This window comes from Porites lutea, chromosome 12 (genome assembly GCF_958299795.1).
Source record: "Porites lutea chromosome 12, jaPorLute2.1, whole genome shotgun sequence".
NCBI lineage: Eukaryota > Metazoa > Cnidaria > Anthozoa > Scleractinia > Poritidae > Porites > Porites lutea.
Genome location: NC_133212.1, coordinates 16,599,228 through 16,616,563, shown reverse-complemented (window position 1 = coordinate 16,616,563; position 17,336 = coordinate 16,599,228). Strand labels below are relative to the sequence as shown.

The 17,336-nt window shown below is 37.6% G+C and overlaps 1 protein-coding gene and 1 pseudogene across 1 annotated transcript; one reads left to right on the top strand and one right to left on the bottom strand.

The window, feature by feature from the left end:
• Positions 1-5,749: 5,749 nt before the first annotated feature.
• On the top strand, positions 5,750-8,179 carry LOC140953784 (uncharacterized). Its single transcript, XM_073403170.1, has 2 exons — positions 5,750-5,977; positions 7,373-8,179. The coding sequence occupies exons 1-2, from the start codon at positions 5,750-5,752 to the stop codon at positions 8,177-8,179; spliced, it is 1,035 nt and encodes a 344-aa protein (XP_073259271.1).
• Positions 8,180-9,858: 1,679 nt separating this feature from the next.
• On the bottom strand, positions 9,859-13,356 carry LOC140953783 (uncharacterized; annotated as a pseudogene).
• Between the last annotated feature and the right edge of the window lie 3,980 nt (positions 13,357-17,336).

Sequence of the window (17,336 nt, the reverse complement as noted above, 5' to 3'; positions counted from 1 at the left end):
ATTATTTGAATCACCTATTTTAATAAAGTTCAGATATAACGCGTACTCTGATTGGTTGAAAAAGGGTGGTTTATGAGAGAATAAAACACGGAGCTGAATCTGTCACATCCTGCGGTGGTTTTCAAAACCAAAGTTCCACATTTTAAGGTTGAAAAATACACCGTTAAAATTGGAAGGACAAGACAAAAATGGAAAGAAAACTTTCAAAAGAATGCTCAGTTTTCTTTTTTGGGACTATTGGGAAAGCTTTTGGTTACGAAATTGTCGTTCGGGGACTTTCAGTAACCTGCTTTGAAATGCAACGAAGGCAGCAATAACGACATTTCAGGTACATTTTGTACTTTATGGATAAAGAGAAAAATTTATGGACAAAGAGAAAATTACGTTTTTAAAACGGAATTTATGTATATTTAAAAGTTTCACATGCATTTTATAAATTTTGTCATCGGCGCAAAAGAAGAATTACAAAATACGCCCCGATTTGAGATAGATTTGATGTTGAATTTTGCCATGTGCTCCACCGCTTGCTTTTAAGGATTAACTTTTGGGTTTCTGATAAAAGTTTTCAAGAAAAAACTTTCTTGTCTATTGTTTTGAGTTCGTTTATTTATAGCATTAGCTTAAAACACGATCGTGGGACTAGTAGCATCACTTATTTTGATCTGCGAACAGTGACGTCGGCGAATTTTATAGACTTTTTACTAACAGCTTCAGTTTTTGCGCACTTATCGATACGCTACTAAAGCATGTATTTTTTTTTTGAAATTGTCATGCTGATTATTACCTGGGTCTCAATGGACCCCACCTGAAAGGATGAGGGTCAATTAACCAGGGAAACTCAGGCACCTCTTCTCGTTGCTTTCTATGTTCTGTTAGTTTGGCTCGTTGTTTAAGTCCGCTTTCAATCGCTGTGCACTCGTTTCTACATCTGAGTACAAACAGTGTGACGTTATTGCATTTTCGACGTCTTCTATTGTTCTCTAAGCCACCACTGGGTGGTAGAGTCCCAGACTGACAAACATATGTGTACAGGATTCAATGTTCCGCAATTTCCGAAGTCATCTTCACGGGGCGGAGAAGGTACCGCGCCTGGCGTCTTCAACGTACAATTATCGATGTACATTGAATAACACGAGTCAACGTGAGGATGAACTTTACGTCTCTGATAAAAGTTGGCTGTGCAATTACTACAACTATAACCGCTGATATTCATGTACTCGTATCGGTGACACCCTCCGAGTAAAAAACACGTGATCGGGTTTATTTCGCTCAATGCCGCTCTCAAGTAACCCGTATAGTTAAGTCCATCTTTGTAGAGGAAATCCTTTTTTGCAAAATCTTCCTTGTTCAAAAAGATGAAAGACTTGATCAATGTCCAAACAGAGTCATCGCCAGAGTAGAAATCACAGAAGACCTCGATTGTAGACTTAGTGAAACGTTTTGTAGAACCCAGACTGGCTTCATTTCTTTGCAGTTGCTCTTTACAAGATGTTGCCCTTCGTTTTTGAAAAAATCTCCCAAAATATCGCACGGCGCATAAACAGTTGAACTTGCGTTTGGGGTCATCACATAGTTCAGTGCACGTTCCCCCATGAGCACATGGGCTCTGGTTATAGCACTGGTTTCTGCAAAGTTCAACTGAGCATGATGCTTTGAGTTCAGAAACCTGGAAATAGAATTTAAAAACAGACTGAAATTAAAAAAAAAGGCAGTGCCGGATGGTTTAGAGGCAATATAAACACTTTAAACGAAGTTTTCTCATTTAAACAAGGAACTCACAATTCTATCTTCTATCCGAAAGGATATTCCCACCTAAAGCTTTATTGCAAGAAACAGGGTAATCAGAAACCTACGGTGAACATAGTTAGCACTACAAGACGAACAACTTTACGCTGAGTGCGCAGTAATATTAAAGAACTCCTATTCATCAAACTTAAGTTGTATTAGTCCCTCTCTTTTAGAAACAAATCTTAACAAAGCAAAATATAACGTCTACGAAAAACTGTCAAGAAGTCACTCACTAGCTAACTGTATTCGCCGTAAGTTTCTGATTACTCTGTTTCTTGCAATAAAGCTTTAGCTAGGAATATCGCTTCATATAGGAGATAGTCTGTCTGCAGTCTTCCTCTGTTTGTGTGTCAACTTTCACAAATGTGTTAGTATAGCATTTTAAGGTTAAATTTGATCAGCATTTTGTGCAGCGAGTTCTACGGTCACGATTGCCTTCAAACTTGCCAATGTAAAACTGGGGAGCTCTGAGGCTCGGGAAAAATCTGTCGTGAGATTTCGAAGTTATTTACATTTTTCGTAAAAACACGGTCTTAAATATATGCCGATATCTCACAGGTTTTTATACCTACAAGAAAATATTTAATATTTTCTTAAAGTTCCATTATTGTTTATTAAGGATGCCAAAAATCATAGAAATTTGATTCTGAAAAACGCAAATCAAAAACATAACCAACACGCATATAAATAGGTTCGGGCCACCTTAACAAATGATACAGAAATTATACAAATGGCTCGTTATTTAACAGGCTATCACACACCAAATTTAATAACAGTTTTAAAAGTGTTAATTTGACATTTTGTTTGGCAAAAAAATGTTCATCTTATTGGGGAGATACAGTCCCCTTTATCTCACAGGAGATCACTGAATTATTTACTGTTTGAGATTATGCTTTGTTGTCCATGATGCTTGAACAGAGGTCGCTTGGTTTGAGCAACTGTAAGATCGATCTCATGACATCTTTTCGTATAATCTCAATAGTTTATTTCATGTAGAAAATCGATAAATGCCTTAGTGGTTAAGGTCTTAGTTAAGAACTATAAATTCGGACGATTCAAATAATACAATAACCACGAAATACGGCAGATTTGATTTGGAACTTTTGGCTATTATTTATGTCCAATTTACTCAATGCCAATGGTTCATGATCATGTGGAAGTCACTATGGGTGGTATAAAAACATCCATAACAGATATACATCATTCTACTTACCGCTACGTTTGCCTTTCTCGTGAAGACCAAATTATTGTTCAGCTAAACACATACCTTTAGTCAAAGTCATTTTCTAGGGCACAGGAGTCACTGAAATTTTGTCGTCGCAGACTTTCAGCATAAAAAAAGTTTCTTTAGAACTTGAGTTTTGCAACTTTTGCATTGGTAAGATCTTGTCAAATACGACAAATGTTGTGATAACCGAAGTCAGATGTTGTGAGTCAAAGTAAGCTTTTATATTGCTCTTCTCGACAAAGGAATGTACCAACTTGACGTCTCGCTTTATTTTGTTTAAATATGTTCAATAACTTCGCTAATTTAATTATAAGTTGACACCTTTAAAGCTCTAATACTTTGACATTTATTGACTTTTATAAATAATACTCTAATAATCATAAAAACTCTTAAGGCCTTTTCAATGGTGGAAAAAGAAGTGGAGTACGCATGGAATAACTATACAGTCAGCTGACTGAAACCTTGCGGCCACAATATTATTTAGGACACCATGATCATGCGGACGGCATTTAGAAAATCTCAAGTAAAAATAAAATGCATTATCATTCGATGCAAATTTTTCTCCCTTTTCATTGGCCGAGAGCCCACTACGTGACATACAAATAACTGCCTACAAATAATGGTCTACTCATGCGCAATTACGTCCAACTGTATTTGGCTACAAATAATACTCTGCTCTTGCGATCACTCTTTCGTAAAAATGGCAGCTTGTAGAAGATATTTATCAAAAAAAATAACTTAGCTACTGAATGATGAAACAATTACTGAACTCGGTTATCGCAAAATATCAGTCGTGTTTTGTCAGTGGAGAGCAGATCAATTATTTACTTAGGCCTCAACATTCGCCTTCGGCAAATAATTGATCTGCTTGCCACTGACAAAACACGATATTTCGCTCAGCCCTGTGCAATAACTTTTAGTTATAGAATTGACAGAAACAAGATAGAGCAAGAGAGGATAAAGGGGACAGAGAAGGCATCCCCCCTACACACCCTATTCCATAGGTAATTCGTCTCGAGTTATTTTTAGAATCGGGATAAAGTTACCTCGCGCGCTGCACAATGAACACCGAGTGTCACTTTTTAAGGCTATATTGACTGATAGTACTTCTGTTCGTACAAAAGAACGGTGATTTCGTCGCGATTTCTGTAACGAGAAATGCTGCACCTCGCCGCTCTCCAAAGTGGAGAGTCAATATATCCGATAGGTGTATTACATACCGGATATCTTTTCGTTTCGTGTTGGCACGAGAACCTATCCGGTATTTATAATGTGAATATAGCCCAGTTGATGAGCAGAATTAAAATATATCTCATCATCATCTCACTTTGAGCAGTCCATTGAAATTGTCGTTGGAGTAAATATATGTTTAACCCCTCCCTAATTTAAGTGCCTACTCACTGAAGCCTCCTTGCACTTCGTTATAATCTACAAAATGCTATGGTTGCTTAACGTCGATATCACGCTTTTGCGAAATATATTTAATGTGATGTTCAGAATCGAAAATGAAGATTTGCTGCCTATATGTTCATTCTATAATTCACAAAAGTAGTCGTCAAAAATAAGAAATATATCTTGTTAGTGCAAAATTCAGATTTGTTAGAATTCCATATTGGTGAACTGATTTTAAGTGAATTCGCTTCATTATTCGGCATAAATAATTCTCGTTTCCAGAACTGCAACTCTTTTGGTCAGCGTCGCCGAGAATGGGCATAAATATAAACCAATAATGCGCATGCACGTTTACTGAAGAGCCATAAATAATATAAAGGGGCAAAAAAGTGAGCTGTGACAGAAGCAATCTAACCAGCTGCTCCTTGTACATTAAGTGCAACCACGTAAAATTAATTATTCCCCTTCATAAGATATTAAAATTCATTCTCTGTAAAAGAGTTACAATATGTTACAAAGATAAAACAATGAATATTCCTGCTTGTGACTGTTATTGAATGAAAGTAAACTATGTGATGGACTTAAAAACTGCGAGTAAATTAAATGTCACGAGAACAATAGGCATCAAAGCCGATTAACCACTTACAATCATCCATTCTGCGAAAAACGAAAATTAGAAAGAAAGCGGAAAATAAACAATAAGAAAGACCATGAGTGTCTCGTGATATATCTTAAAAGGAGAGAAGGAGAAATAAAAGTACTTCTAAACATACTATAATAATAAGTGAAGGATTCATCATTCAAACGCCTGTCTGTGCTTTAGCAATAAAAGCCTTGACCCCTCCATCGGTAATTAACGGTATTTTTTTTTTCATTTTTCCCCCTTTTTAAGGAAATAAGACATTTATTTTTTATCCTTTTCTTATTATATCTGACATCTAATTTGTCGACAGACAGGTGAAATGGTCTTATCTCATCATTTTCCCCGTCTCAAGTCAAACACAGTTTACGAATTCTATGCATTTTAGATTAGCATGACAATGCTCGGCAGATGCAAAAAGGGGTAATTTTTCCCACGCTATTCTTGATACATAACTGCACTTCTACAGCGAATATTCTAATAATGTTAAATGCTACCAAGAAGGCAAGGGAAAATCAAGATTCAAAAAGGACCTTGTACAACATGTACTCATAACTGTTTTGATTCATTATCTGCAAGACATGGAAGTTCCAAAATCTTTTTGTCTCTGCTATTCATTTTTCATAGTTGCCGGATGTGTTGTGAGGTTAACAATCGCTTATCATCAAGGCAAATGTGAGATAAGTCGGGGCCGACATCGAATGGGGACAAACCATGCCATGCTGGGACACAGCTATAAAAACTTCACGTCGTCCCAAGCTTATGACTGTCATGTGAAATGTTTCGAAGAGAAGTGCAGATGTCGAGCGTACCAAATATGGCAAAAACGCTGTGAGCTATTGGACGAAGATAGGTTTTCCGCCCCCAAAGACTTCGTTAACGATGCCGAGTACACCTACTTCGATATGAACCGGGAATTTCCTAACTTGGTAAGACAAACGCTGAAATTGTTGATGATTTTTACTTTAGTTTAATTTCCATCAGGATGATACCCTCTAAAAGACCATCGACGAAGAAAGTTTGGACCGCATTTTTGGTTGCAGGCTAGCGAGCCAGTTGAAGTGTTTGACTTTTAAAAAAAGGGAAAAGCCATAATTTCTTTGTAAACAAACCCTTTCATCCACCTTCGAGCAAAGATGATTTCTATCATTAAAGTTGCATTAAGATCACCTGAAAGAGACAAGCAGAGGGGAAAAATATATACAGGCTGAAATTGTGGAGCACAATCAGAGGGAAATGAAAAAGGGGGGACGGTAATTTTTTCCTCGCCAGCTGGAAGCGTTTATAATTAAGAAAAAAAAAAGGGAGAAAATTTCCATCGAACTCAGTCGTGCCGTTTAATCCTTTGAGTGTGCAGATGATTTCTTTTCTTATTACGTAAGGTCTCTATAGTAACTTAATCTTCTAGACTGGAATGTTTGCCCAAAAATTCAGCTTTGACGCTTAATAAATAAATGTAAAGTCTTTAATCATAGACTTCACAAGGTAACAAAAGCAAATTAAGAGAAAAACAAAATGGCCGACCCAAGATGGCCGCCTTGTGCCATTCATAAGCCCCGTGCAAACGGACGCAACATTGTTGGATGTTACATGTTGCGTCCGTTTGCACACCCTGTTGCATGTTGTTGGATGTTGTTGCGTGTTGTTGCGCAAAGTTTGAAACCGGTCAAACTTTTCACCTAACAAAAAGTCCCAACATTTCTTTTGTTCCGTGATCGCCGAAGCGTGGCACAACAATGTTGGATCCATTTGAACAGCCCATAAGTCAGCTTGACTTATGGGTTGTATTCTTCCCACGATGCACTGCAGGTCCCAACATTGTTGGGAGTTGTTGCATCCGTTTGCACACCACTGCCAACACGCACGCAACAACTCCGAACATTGTTGGCGCAAGAATATTGGGAGTTGTTGCGTCCGTTTGCACGCAGCCATAAATCAATTCTTTTGCTTGGCGACGTGCTAGTGTACTAAAAAATATTCCATAAAAGTTGGCTTCCATATTAAGATACGGCCACTAAAATTACACAGAATAATATACTGATCATTTCCAATATCATGAAATAACTTGTTAGAGTTAATCGTGATAAAAATTTGATAGTTCTATAGAAGGATGCTCAGGAAGCAAAACAAAAAAAAAAAACAAAAAAAAACTGCAAGTTGTGAAATTCCAAAAACCCAGCTCCGGGTCTGAATTAGGATTAAATTACACTGTTAAGCTACTACCCTTTTATCATTCTCAGACTTGAATTCTCATCGTATTTTTTTGCTAATGATATATCACAATAATTATTATCGAAATTCGAAACTTGTTTTTTTATCTTTAGATCCCTATCAACGCAAAATCAAAGAAACTGTGCATCAATCATTGCTGCAACCAAAATCCATGTGCTCATGGAGGAACGTGCATTGAATTGTGTGGTGATGCGAAAGTAAAGTTTAATTGCACCTGTCCCACGGGATATTTTGGCAGATTGTGTCATAAACGAAGACCTACATCTTGCAAGGAACAATTAGAAAATGACAGACGTAGCAGTTCTGCTGTTTATGAACTGTTTGATCCAACAACCAACTCATTTTACCAAGTCTTTTGCGATTTTAGGTCAGCTGATGTCATTATCTGGACTCTGGTCGAGTCGTTTAGCTTCAGTTATAAGTTGGAGTTCAGGAATGAAACATTTTTAAACAATTACCCCGTAAATCAAGAAGCCTTCACGTGGAAAAAGTTCCGTTTATCCTGGTCAAGGATGAAGGCCATAGCAGACCACTCGACATATGTGCGTGCAACATGCAACTTTGACACAGAAGGGCTTAACTACACCGATTATTTACGAGCCAAGTTTAGCGATATTAACGTTATGAATTTCAGCGGTCTCGGTTGCAAAAAATTCGAGTACATCAATATCAGAGGCCACGACTGCATTAACTGCACTGCTTACTTTGGACAAAATAAATATTGGCACGCTCATATTGATTCCTATCACGGAATAGCGAATTGCGAGCTAAAGAGCACTAAGGCGAGGTCCCACCCAGGAGGGGAGGATAATTTTGGTTGGTATGAAACAGTTAATCCTATTCACAGATGCACAAGAAACAACACTTCTACTACGCAGTGGTGGTTTGGTGAAACATAGTCCCCAGGTTCAAAAAGATTATATAATATAAAAAATCTCTATGATGATGAACCCGTACATTTCAGTGAGTGGGCATTTTATTGGGACAATTAAGGTGTAGCATTTAAGTGGGGAAACAAAAGCATAATGTACTCGCCGTTTGGCAGACTATAAATCAGCATACATGAAAATATGCTTCGCCTGTAGAAGACGCCTTATCAAAGCTTAACTGTAAATATGAGCTGTTTGTTTGTTTGTTTGATCCCTTTAATTTTATGGATGGTGATATCATGTCATAATAGCCATAATATAGTCATAATAGTACAATAGCCTCGCAGTAAGAAAAGTAAGCTTACTCAGTGCTGATCTGTACATTGGATCAATCAATGGTTTAAATAAAGTTTATTAGTAAAATCCAACTAGTGGTCTATTATCAATGCTGCGTTCTGATTGGTTGAGCTACTACTAGGCTACATTTTATAGCCCACTAGTCGCGAAAAGCGCGGGGTTTTTAGTGGCAAAAAAGAATTAAAGTCTAGCTTTAGGTAGCTAAAAGTTCTTTATTCTCGATATTTTTGACCAACTAGTTGGATTTTACTAAGACAATTACTCCTCTCGTCCTCATGGCCTTCAAAAGTGCAGCTTTCTTGCAGGTTAATGCACCGCTAACCGAGAAAACCTGGGGACGAGGCTGAGCTATTTTAGTTGTGAAAACAAAAATGGCGGACGATAAACTCGTTTCAAGAGTGAGAACTAGGCGAAAAAATGGCTGAAAACATGGCAAGAACAGCAAGACGACAACTCGAAGGCGACATCTTCTATTTGGAGAATACTTCCTGAGCTGGACCAACCTAAACGTGCACTATCGAAGATGAACTTAACATCGATGGATCGATGGAGGTAAGCATGTTTTAGCCATGTTTTTAAACTAGGAATTATTTTGAATGAATAATAAAACAATTATTGAATTCGGCTTTTGTAACATATGAAGAATTATGGAGATCTCGGAGGGTTTTATCCGCCTCGGCCTACGACCTCGACAGATAACACCCTCCTTGATCTCGATCCATAATTTTTCACAAGATACTCAGCCTCATTCATTAATTGTTAAATATATAGTAGGAGGGAAAAGGCATAAATAATTGTAAAATGGAAACTTGACGAGACAGATGTCTAACTGAAGAGTTAGCCAGTGCTTCTTCCTTTTGCTTATTTCTGATTCAGTTTCATCCTTAAGCTTTTCGAAATTTTTGCCTTAAATGTGTTAAATAGGCTGTTTCCAAGTTCCAAAAACCCTCACTTTCAAAACGAGGCTAAGTGCGAAACCTTTTTTGTGAAAATGAGTTTTATTTGCAGGAGATAAAAAAAATCGTTTTCAAATAAATGGCGTCGCAGATAGCCTCCATTGGAAACAAAGGCTTAAGGTAACTCAGAAATAGCCTATTACTTAGGCGTGGGTACTCCTCTTGAAATCCCCATAAGGGCGTTAAGCGACCACACCTCAGGATTCGAAGAGAACGCTTTACCAAGTTTTAATGAAAGCCGATTGCAGTAGCGTATTTCCAGGCCTGTCTACAAGAAATATCGTGCGCTGTAGCAAGCATGGATTTCTACTAAATAATTAAAGGTTAATTTTTTGTTTAATAAGGTTTAATTAATTTTATAAAAGAAGATCATCGTAGTTATAGACGCACCTTTTGCAGTTGCGAAAAGAAAGCCTGAAAACATTCAGGCTTGTACGGAATTCGAACCCTTGACCTCTGTGAATAAAAACGATGTAACGATATAATATTTTCTTACTTGTGACTTATTGTACCCCAAGCCACCACTGGGTGGTAGAGTCGTCAGAAGACGAACACCTATGTATAGGATTAAATGTTTTGTAATATCCGAAGTTATCTTCACGGGTTGAAGAACCCACCGCATCTGGCGCTTTAAGCTCACAATGGTCGATGTACGTTCCGAAGTACGAATCGACGGGAGAATGAAAACGTCTTGACTGATAAAAGTTGGCTGTACAATTACTACAGCTATAACCTCTGATGTTGATGTATTCATATCGGTGACAGTTATCGAAAGACAAGCTAGTGATGGGATTTATTTCGCTCAATGCTGCTTTCAAGTAATCAGTGTAGTTAAGTCCATGCATGTCAAAGTTGCAGGTCGCTCTCATGTGTGTGGAAAGCAAAGCAGTAGTTGTGATCCTGGATAATGATAAACGAAAATTATCCCACGCAAACGCGTTTTGGTTTAAGCCACCCTAAACTGGTTCCTGAAAGGCCCAATAATTGGGTTCATGTCCAATTGTGACGGTTTTTATTAAAGCTCATTCATGTACTCCAAACCACCACTGAGTAGTAGAATCATCACTCAACGTACATGTGTGATACACATTGACTGTTTCATAACTACCGAAGTTATCTTCGCCTCCAGGTCTCTTAACAGCACCTGCTAATGCGCTGGTAAACTGGCATTTATACTAATAATAATAATAATAATAATAATAATAATAATAATAATAATAATAATAATAATCTTTATTTCTTAAGATAAAATTACATATCCTAAGTTACAATATAAACTCAAAAAACTATTTACATATCATATCTAAAAATTATTCTGTTACTAAAAACGTTCTTAAACCTGTCAGTGTAGATTCTAGGAACAGAGACTGACGTATTTCTAAGATTGTACCTCGTGTTCTTTTCCCTAGGTAAAAACTGGAAGAACGGACATTCGGGGTCATTCGATCTTTTTTTGTAGAGTGTCTTGTCCGCCTTCTCTAGCAAGTCCCTGATATTTACATTCTTGGAAATAAACTTTCTTTTCATACATCGGTCTAAAAAATTCTGTATTACAGAAAGGTCGGAATCTGAGGCACCATAAACCGGCAGAGCGTAAGAAAAATTTGGTAAAACTATTGCGTTAAAAAGGTGATCTACTTCCTCCTGGGACATTCCTTCCTTCCTTCCATACTATTGTTGCGAACCCCAATAAGAATCGGTGTGAACATGCATATGGTTAGATTGGCCAAAAAGGGCTGTGCAGTTGCTACAGTTATATCCTCGAACGCTAACGAATTCAAATTTTTTGCATTCGATAGAATTAAAATGCATAACATTGAGTTCACTTAACTTGGCTCTTAAGTAATCTCTGTAGTTGCGTTTTTCACAATCAAAGTTGCACGTTGCTCGAACGTGAGTTGAACGTGAGTTTGCTGTGGCCATCATAAGAGCGCGAGATAAACGAATCTTGCTCCAAGTAAATTCTTTCTGATTTATCGGATAGTTTTTGTAGAATGCTTTATCCCAAAATTCATTATTATTGCGAAGGCTGAAAGATTCGATCAGAGTCCAAACGAATCACTTTTCAGAGTCGATATCACAGAAGACCTCGTACATGGAGTTAGTTGATGGGTCAAACAGTTGATGGATAGACTCCTGACTTGCTCCCTTCCTTTTTCTGCCGTTGCCCTTTGCAAGATATTGCTCTCTGCCTTTCACAATATCTGCCAAAATATCGCTCAGAGCATGTACAGCTGAACTTTTGTTTGGCTACATCACATAGGTGTGTGCAGATCCCTCCGTGAGCACATGGATTTTGATTGCATACACTGGTTAATGCAAAGTTGCCCTTTGCACGCCTCTTTTGCAGATGTCTATTAGACGTACAACAAGGGAAAGGTGTGTTAAAAGTGCAGGTAGAAACTATAATTACTATGGTAAATGATATGAATAGTTTGATAATTTTCGCTCATCTCATTCATAAAATCTCTAGTCAAAGGTTTAAAAAGGTTTAACGGCTTTTTTTATTGTGGAAAGTGCACTTAGCTTATCCATGCTAGTTTACAGGCACTCATTTCTGCGACGGTCTAAATTTGTTTCTTTATTATCAGTATCATTATGGGAGCTCAACTTTAAGGTTTGCCAAAATCTTGATTTTTTAACATAGCAAAATCAAAATGCGCCCACTCCTCCCACATAATCACAAGCACCACATGTTTGATGGTGGGATATATTTTCTTGTACGCCTGAGAAAAAATGGAAGCAAACTAAAAATCTTGCACTGTAAACAGAGGCAATCGGCTTTCGCTCCCGTCAACTGTCGATAAAAAATTTTGTAAAAGAGTGGAAGAAAATTCTCACGCATGAATCCACCTAACATATGTGTCCCCAAAGAAGATGTAGCTGTTAGACAGCTTCTTATAACTAATAAATATAGACACGCACAAACAAACAGTCACACACACACACACATGCAAATCCGAAATATTTTACTCTTCGGCCTAAAAAAATCCGTTTATTAATAAACTGACAATGCCAAGAATAAAAAAAATATCTATGAAAGTATTGTTTCCTTTCCGTTGGTTTTTCTTGTTTATAAAATACGAGAAGAGGCTAAACAAGGAGTTCTTGAAATGACTGAGATAGTTGGTGATTACAAAATTTGGCAATTCGGAAAACATGCACCATGTGAAGAACTGTAAGCCTCTTATGTTTAAAACGAGGACGATTTAATTAATAATTAACAAATTGAACGGATTTTTTAAGAGGGACACACAAAATTTGAAAACATGTCCTTTTAGATGGGAAAAAGATGAGTATGAGAACTGAGGTGCGTGTTAAACAATTAAGTGTTAGCCGATCAAAACAATGAGGTCCTGACAAAACGCGATTATGACAACCTCAAGGCGACTCCCGATTCTTTCATTTGTTTTGTCAAAGATGGAAACGCTAGTAGCCTGAGGCCCCTAATTTACTTGTTTTTACTGACTTTAATGAAAGTCGGTACTATTTATTGGTTACCTGGTTGACGTATTCTCTACTCATATCAAAATAAACGTATCCATCTTCTTCGACAAAGTCTTCAGGGGCAGAAAATCTGTCTTCATCCAGCAATTCGCACTGATTTTTTCCTATTTGGTACACCTTGCATTTACATTTCTTTTCGAAGCATTTTACATGACAGTCATACGCTTTCGACAGCGTATAATTTTTGAAGCTGTGTCCCTGTATAGCACGATGTTTCATACCCGTTTCAGCAATACTTCCTCTGCTTTGTTCGCATCTTCTCTGACAGCCTGTGACTGTTAATTTCAAACTGCAGACATCAAATACTATTAAAACGAAAAGAAAGTTGTTCATCAGCGTCATTGTTCCAACGTAAGGTATAGGATCGAGTGTTCCTTCCAGGGACATATACCATATATGCTTGGTATTTAAAAACGAAAAAATTTATATGATGAATGTTTACATTTACTAGAAAATGGCATTAGTTCTACCAAATGCCGAGTGCCAAATTATTTACACAACTCACTACTCAGTTTGCACTTGTTACTTCTAGGAAAGTCCTCGTAACTGGGAATCTAGGATACGGAATCGGGATGCTTCCTTTTTCTTTTAATGTTTCTTTACCGTTTTACTTACAGTATGTGACTGAAACACTCATCGACATAGATGTACAAGAAGGGCTTTTTAATTACATGTTTCACGAATGTCAATGATACTGATTTTAATTTACGCTAACCCAAGATGTGTTTGCCAACACCCAATCCAGCAAAAAATTGAATTAATATCGTGAAACACCTGTCGCAAATGATAAGATCTGTCGAAAGACGCCAATTCATTTAAACCTTGTTTTACAATAAAATACGCAAAAATAAACCCATATTGGTGAATCCATAAGTGGCAGGCGCATTAAAACTCGTCTAATCTAAGAATAGCCTCAAGGTTTCCGGGTGCTGCACAGCAAGGCCAGAGCACTGAGAACGTAAGCTTGGAATCCAGTGCAACATGCATAAGTCAGGTGGGATAAAGGAGGGACCACCTGGAAAGCCTTGCATTATCCGGGAACTATTACTCCTTTACAGTTCTGGTAATAAAGAAAATACGCAAAAGTTCCAAGGTCCACATTTAAGATAGTTGAAAATGTTCAGAGAATGTCTGCGCTGGATTGATCTTCATCAAAGAGCCTAGTATTGTACCCCGAACAACCACTGTGTCGTAGAATCATTACTTGCTACACATCTGTGAACCGGATTTCTTGTTTTATACCATCCGAAGTTATCTTCGCCTCCCGGGAACTTCACTGCACCTTCGGATAAGCTGGTACAGGAACATTCTTGGTTATTCGAATCACTATGCGCATGCCAAAAATCCCTTTGGACGAAATGAGCCGTGTCGTTAGTACAGTTATTTCCGCGGACGCTAATAAATTCGAATTTTTTGCAAGTACTTAAACTGAAGCGCATAAGATCGATATCGCTTAACTTGGCCCTTAAGTAATCTTCGTATTTAAGTTCTTCAGTGTTGAAGGTGCAGGTTGCTCGCACGTACGTCGAGCGTTTTACTGTGGCATTCATACGTGGCAAAGATAAACGAAACTTGCTCCATGTAAATGCTTCCTGGTTTAAGTGATAGTCTTCGTAAAATGCTTTATCCTTAAATTCATCATTATAGCAAAAGCTGAAAGATTCGATCAGAGTCCAAACGAATCCCTTTTCAGGGGTGAAATCACAGAAGACATCATTGATGGAATCGTTTGTGGGTCAAAGAGTTGATAAACTCCGGACGGGTCAGTTCCATCGTCTCACTGCAGGAATTCTTTACAAGATGTTGCTCTTCCGAAATACCCCATGGCGCATGTGCAGTTGAACTTGTATTTAGCGTTTTCACACAGTTCAATGCAGGTGCCTCCGTAAGCGCAAGGACTCTGATTACAGCACTGGTAAATGCACAGTTGCTCTTCGCAAACTTTTTCTGCAGTTGCCTATACAGTATAAACACCAATAAAAATTCTGTTAAAAGTGCACGTGGGAATAACGACAAAATCACAGTTATAATTTGATAGGTACACTTTCATACTGGTTTCTGAAGTTATTTTAGATTAAATACACGAAAGGTGAGAATTGGCTAGTAATCGATTAACCGTTCGGCAAATACGTTGGTAAGACCGCCAGATCCCTTTGTACGCGGATCAAAGAACACTAACCGCCTTGTAACTTTTGCCTATTTCGAGGCTGCTGGGCAACAGTTCATAACATCAACCCACACAATCGATCGATTTTACTGTCAAACTTAGAAAACCGTTCAGGAATGTTGATTTTGTAGTGACCAATCACAATAAAGTTCAGGACGCGCAAGCAAACCACAAAACCACAAACTTATCACCGTTGCTGTTTGCAGTTGAGTTTTCTCACAGCTTATTGGCTATTTCCCCGCAACATAATAGGATTCCTTAAACATTTTTGGTGTTCACAATTCTGTGAGTTTCACATCAAAATTTTATTTGACAAAAATCATAGCCTCAAGTGCCGTGGCAAGGCGAGTCAAGTTTGCGCGGCGTCGAGTTTGAGCGATCTGAACGAAATACATGATTTGTGGAATTGTTGCTCTAAGTTTTGAAATTTTGTTTGCTAAATGGAATGAAATAATCAGTTTTTTGTCTAATTCTTTTTCGTTTCACCATCTAAACTTCAAATATGTTCTATGTTTTTTTTCCTTTTTTATGAGGAGTTTCACTTTCACAGGCACTTTCACCAAACCAACTTTAAGTATTCCTTTCAATTTGTTTTTTCAGAAAAAAAAAACGAAATAAAAAGTAATATAAAGCTGATGTATATTTTTAAAAAAATGAATTAGGAAGTAATAACTTTGGCGTATTCTTAAAGAGAAAATGAAAACGCTAACAAATGCATTTCAAGCCCGGATTGTTAAAGACCGGTAAGAACGATGCCGTCGTGAACTTTATCATCATCGCCGATAAATGTGGAAAGGTAAAATGGAATCATTGGTCTAAACCCGGACGGAATTAGAAAAAAGCAGTTCTTTTATTTTTGTTGATGAAGGTAAAAACGTCAAGCAGCTTCGAATTTTGAGCTTCCAATTCAATTTTTTTTCATTTTAACGGGTATTAAAAGGCAAGATTCATTGGTTACCTGGTCGACGTATTCTCGGTTCATATCAAAATATTCGTATCCTTCTTCTTCGAGAAAGTCTTCAGGAGAAGAAAATCTGTCTTCATCCAGCAACTCGCACAGATTTTGTTTCATTTGGAACGCTTGGCATTTACATCTTTCAAGGAAGCATTTTACATGGCAGTCATATGCATTGGACAGTGTATGATTTTTAAAGCTGTGTCCTTTTATACCACGATTTTTCATACCCATTTCACCATTACTACGCGTGCTCAGTTCGCAGTCTGGCAGTTTGCAGTCGATGTCAATCTGGAGATATCAAAAAGTAAAGATATGAAAAGAAAGTACTTCGCTAGCGCCATAGATTGAATGTGATTTTCCTTTAGCCTGTGTACAGACATCCCCTCTCCCTCAGGAAATATCGGGATTTTTCCTAAGGGAGGGGGGACGTCTGTACACAGGCTATTTTCCTTAAGACTTGAATTTTTGTTAAATGGAGAGTTTTCCTACATAACAGGTGTTCAGTATATATAAGAAAATATAATTTAGTATATGAGTAAAATCTTATCAAAATTGTCAGTTATCCAGCAGGTTGACAAACTGATTGAACTCAGTTTCTGCTTGTTATTTACCGGCCCCAGTCGGCTTTCTAGTGACCAGTATTTAGGATATATTATACAACTCATTGTCACAAAAAAGGTTTTCCCCCTAGCGTCATTTTGAAAGTGAGAGTTTTTGGAACTCGGAAATGACCAATCAAAACCGCACCAGGACAAGATTTTACCGGAGAATACTTTTTTAATTTTAGCGAATGCCCCGCAAAGAGTGGTTGACTTTCATCTATGCAAATTGGAAATTTATTTCCAAGAACCCAACAACGGAGCTTTAGTCAATGATTTGACCTCAACGCACTTTGGGTAAACACGTATACTCAAATTTTGTAAAGCCATCATTCCCTATTTTATAGGTACGGTTGAGAAAGGGAGGAAAATACCAGGACTCAACCCCTGTGGAAATGATATAAAGTTATTTAGGAAACTTAGGTTGAAATCCACTCAGCGATATATATGGCCGGAAGCAGAATTAAAGATGGTAGAAAGTTAAAAATGAAAATCAAATTTCAAGACTAGAATCGCTACGCGGGATCCTCGCCCTATTATTCATATTTTACTTCGGTTGTGATAATTATCTTCAGTTTGAATGAAAATAAAAAAGGATATTGATATCTAATGTTCAATTTCACTCCAACATGTCTGGTAGTGA

Coding starts and splice junctions, on each gene's coding strand:
- LOC140953784 (XM_073403170.1), top strand. CDS start 5,750: ATGGGGACAAACCATGCCATGCTGGGACACAGCTATAAAAACTTCACG. Junction 5,978..7,372: donor ACCGGGAATTTCCTAACTTG/GTAAGACAAACG, acceptor TTTTATCTTTAG/ATCCCTATCAACGCAAAATC.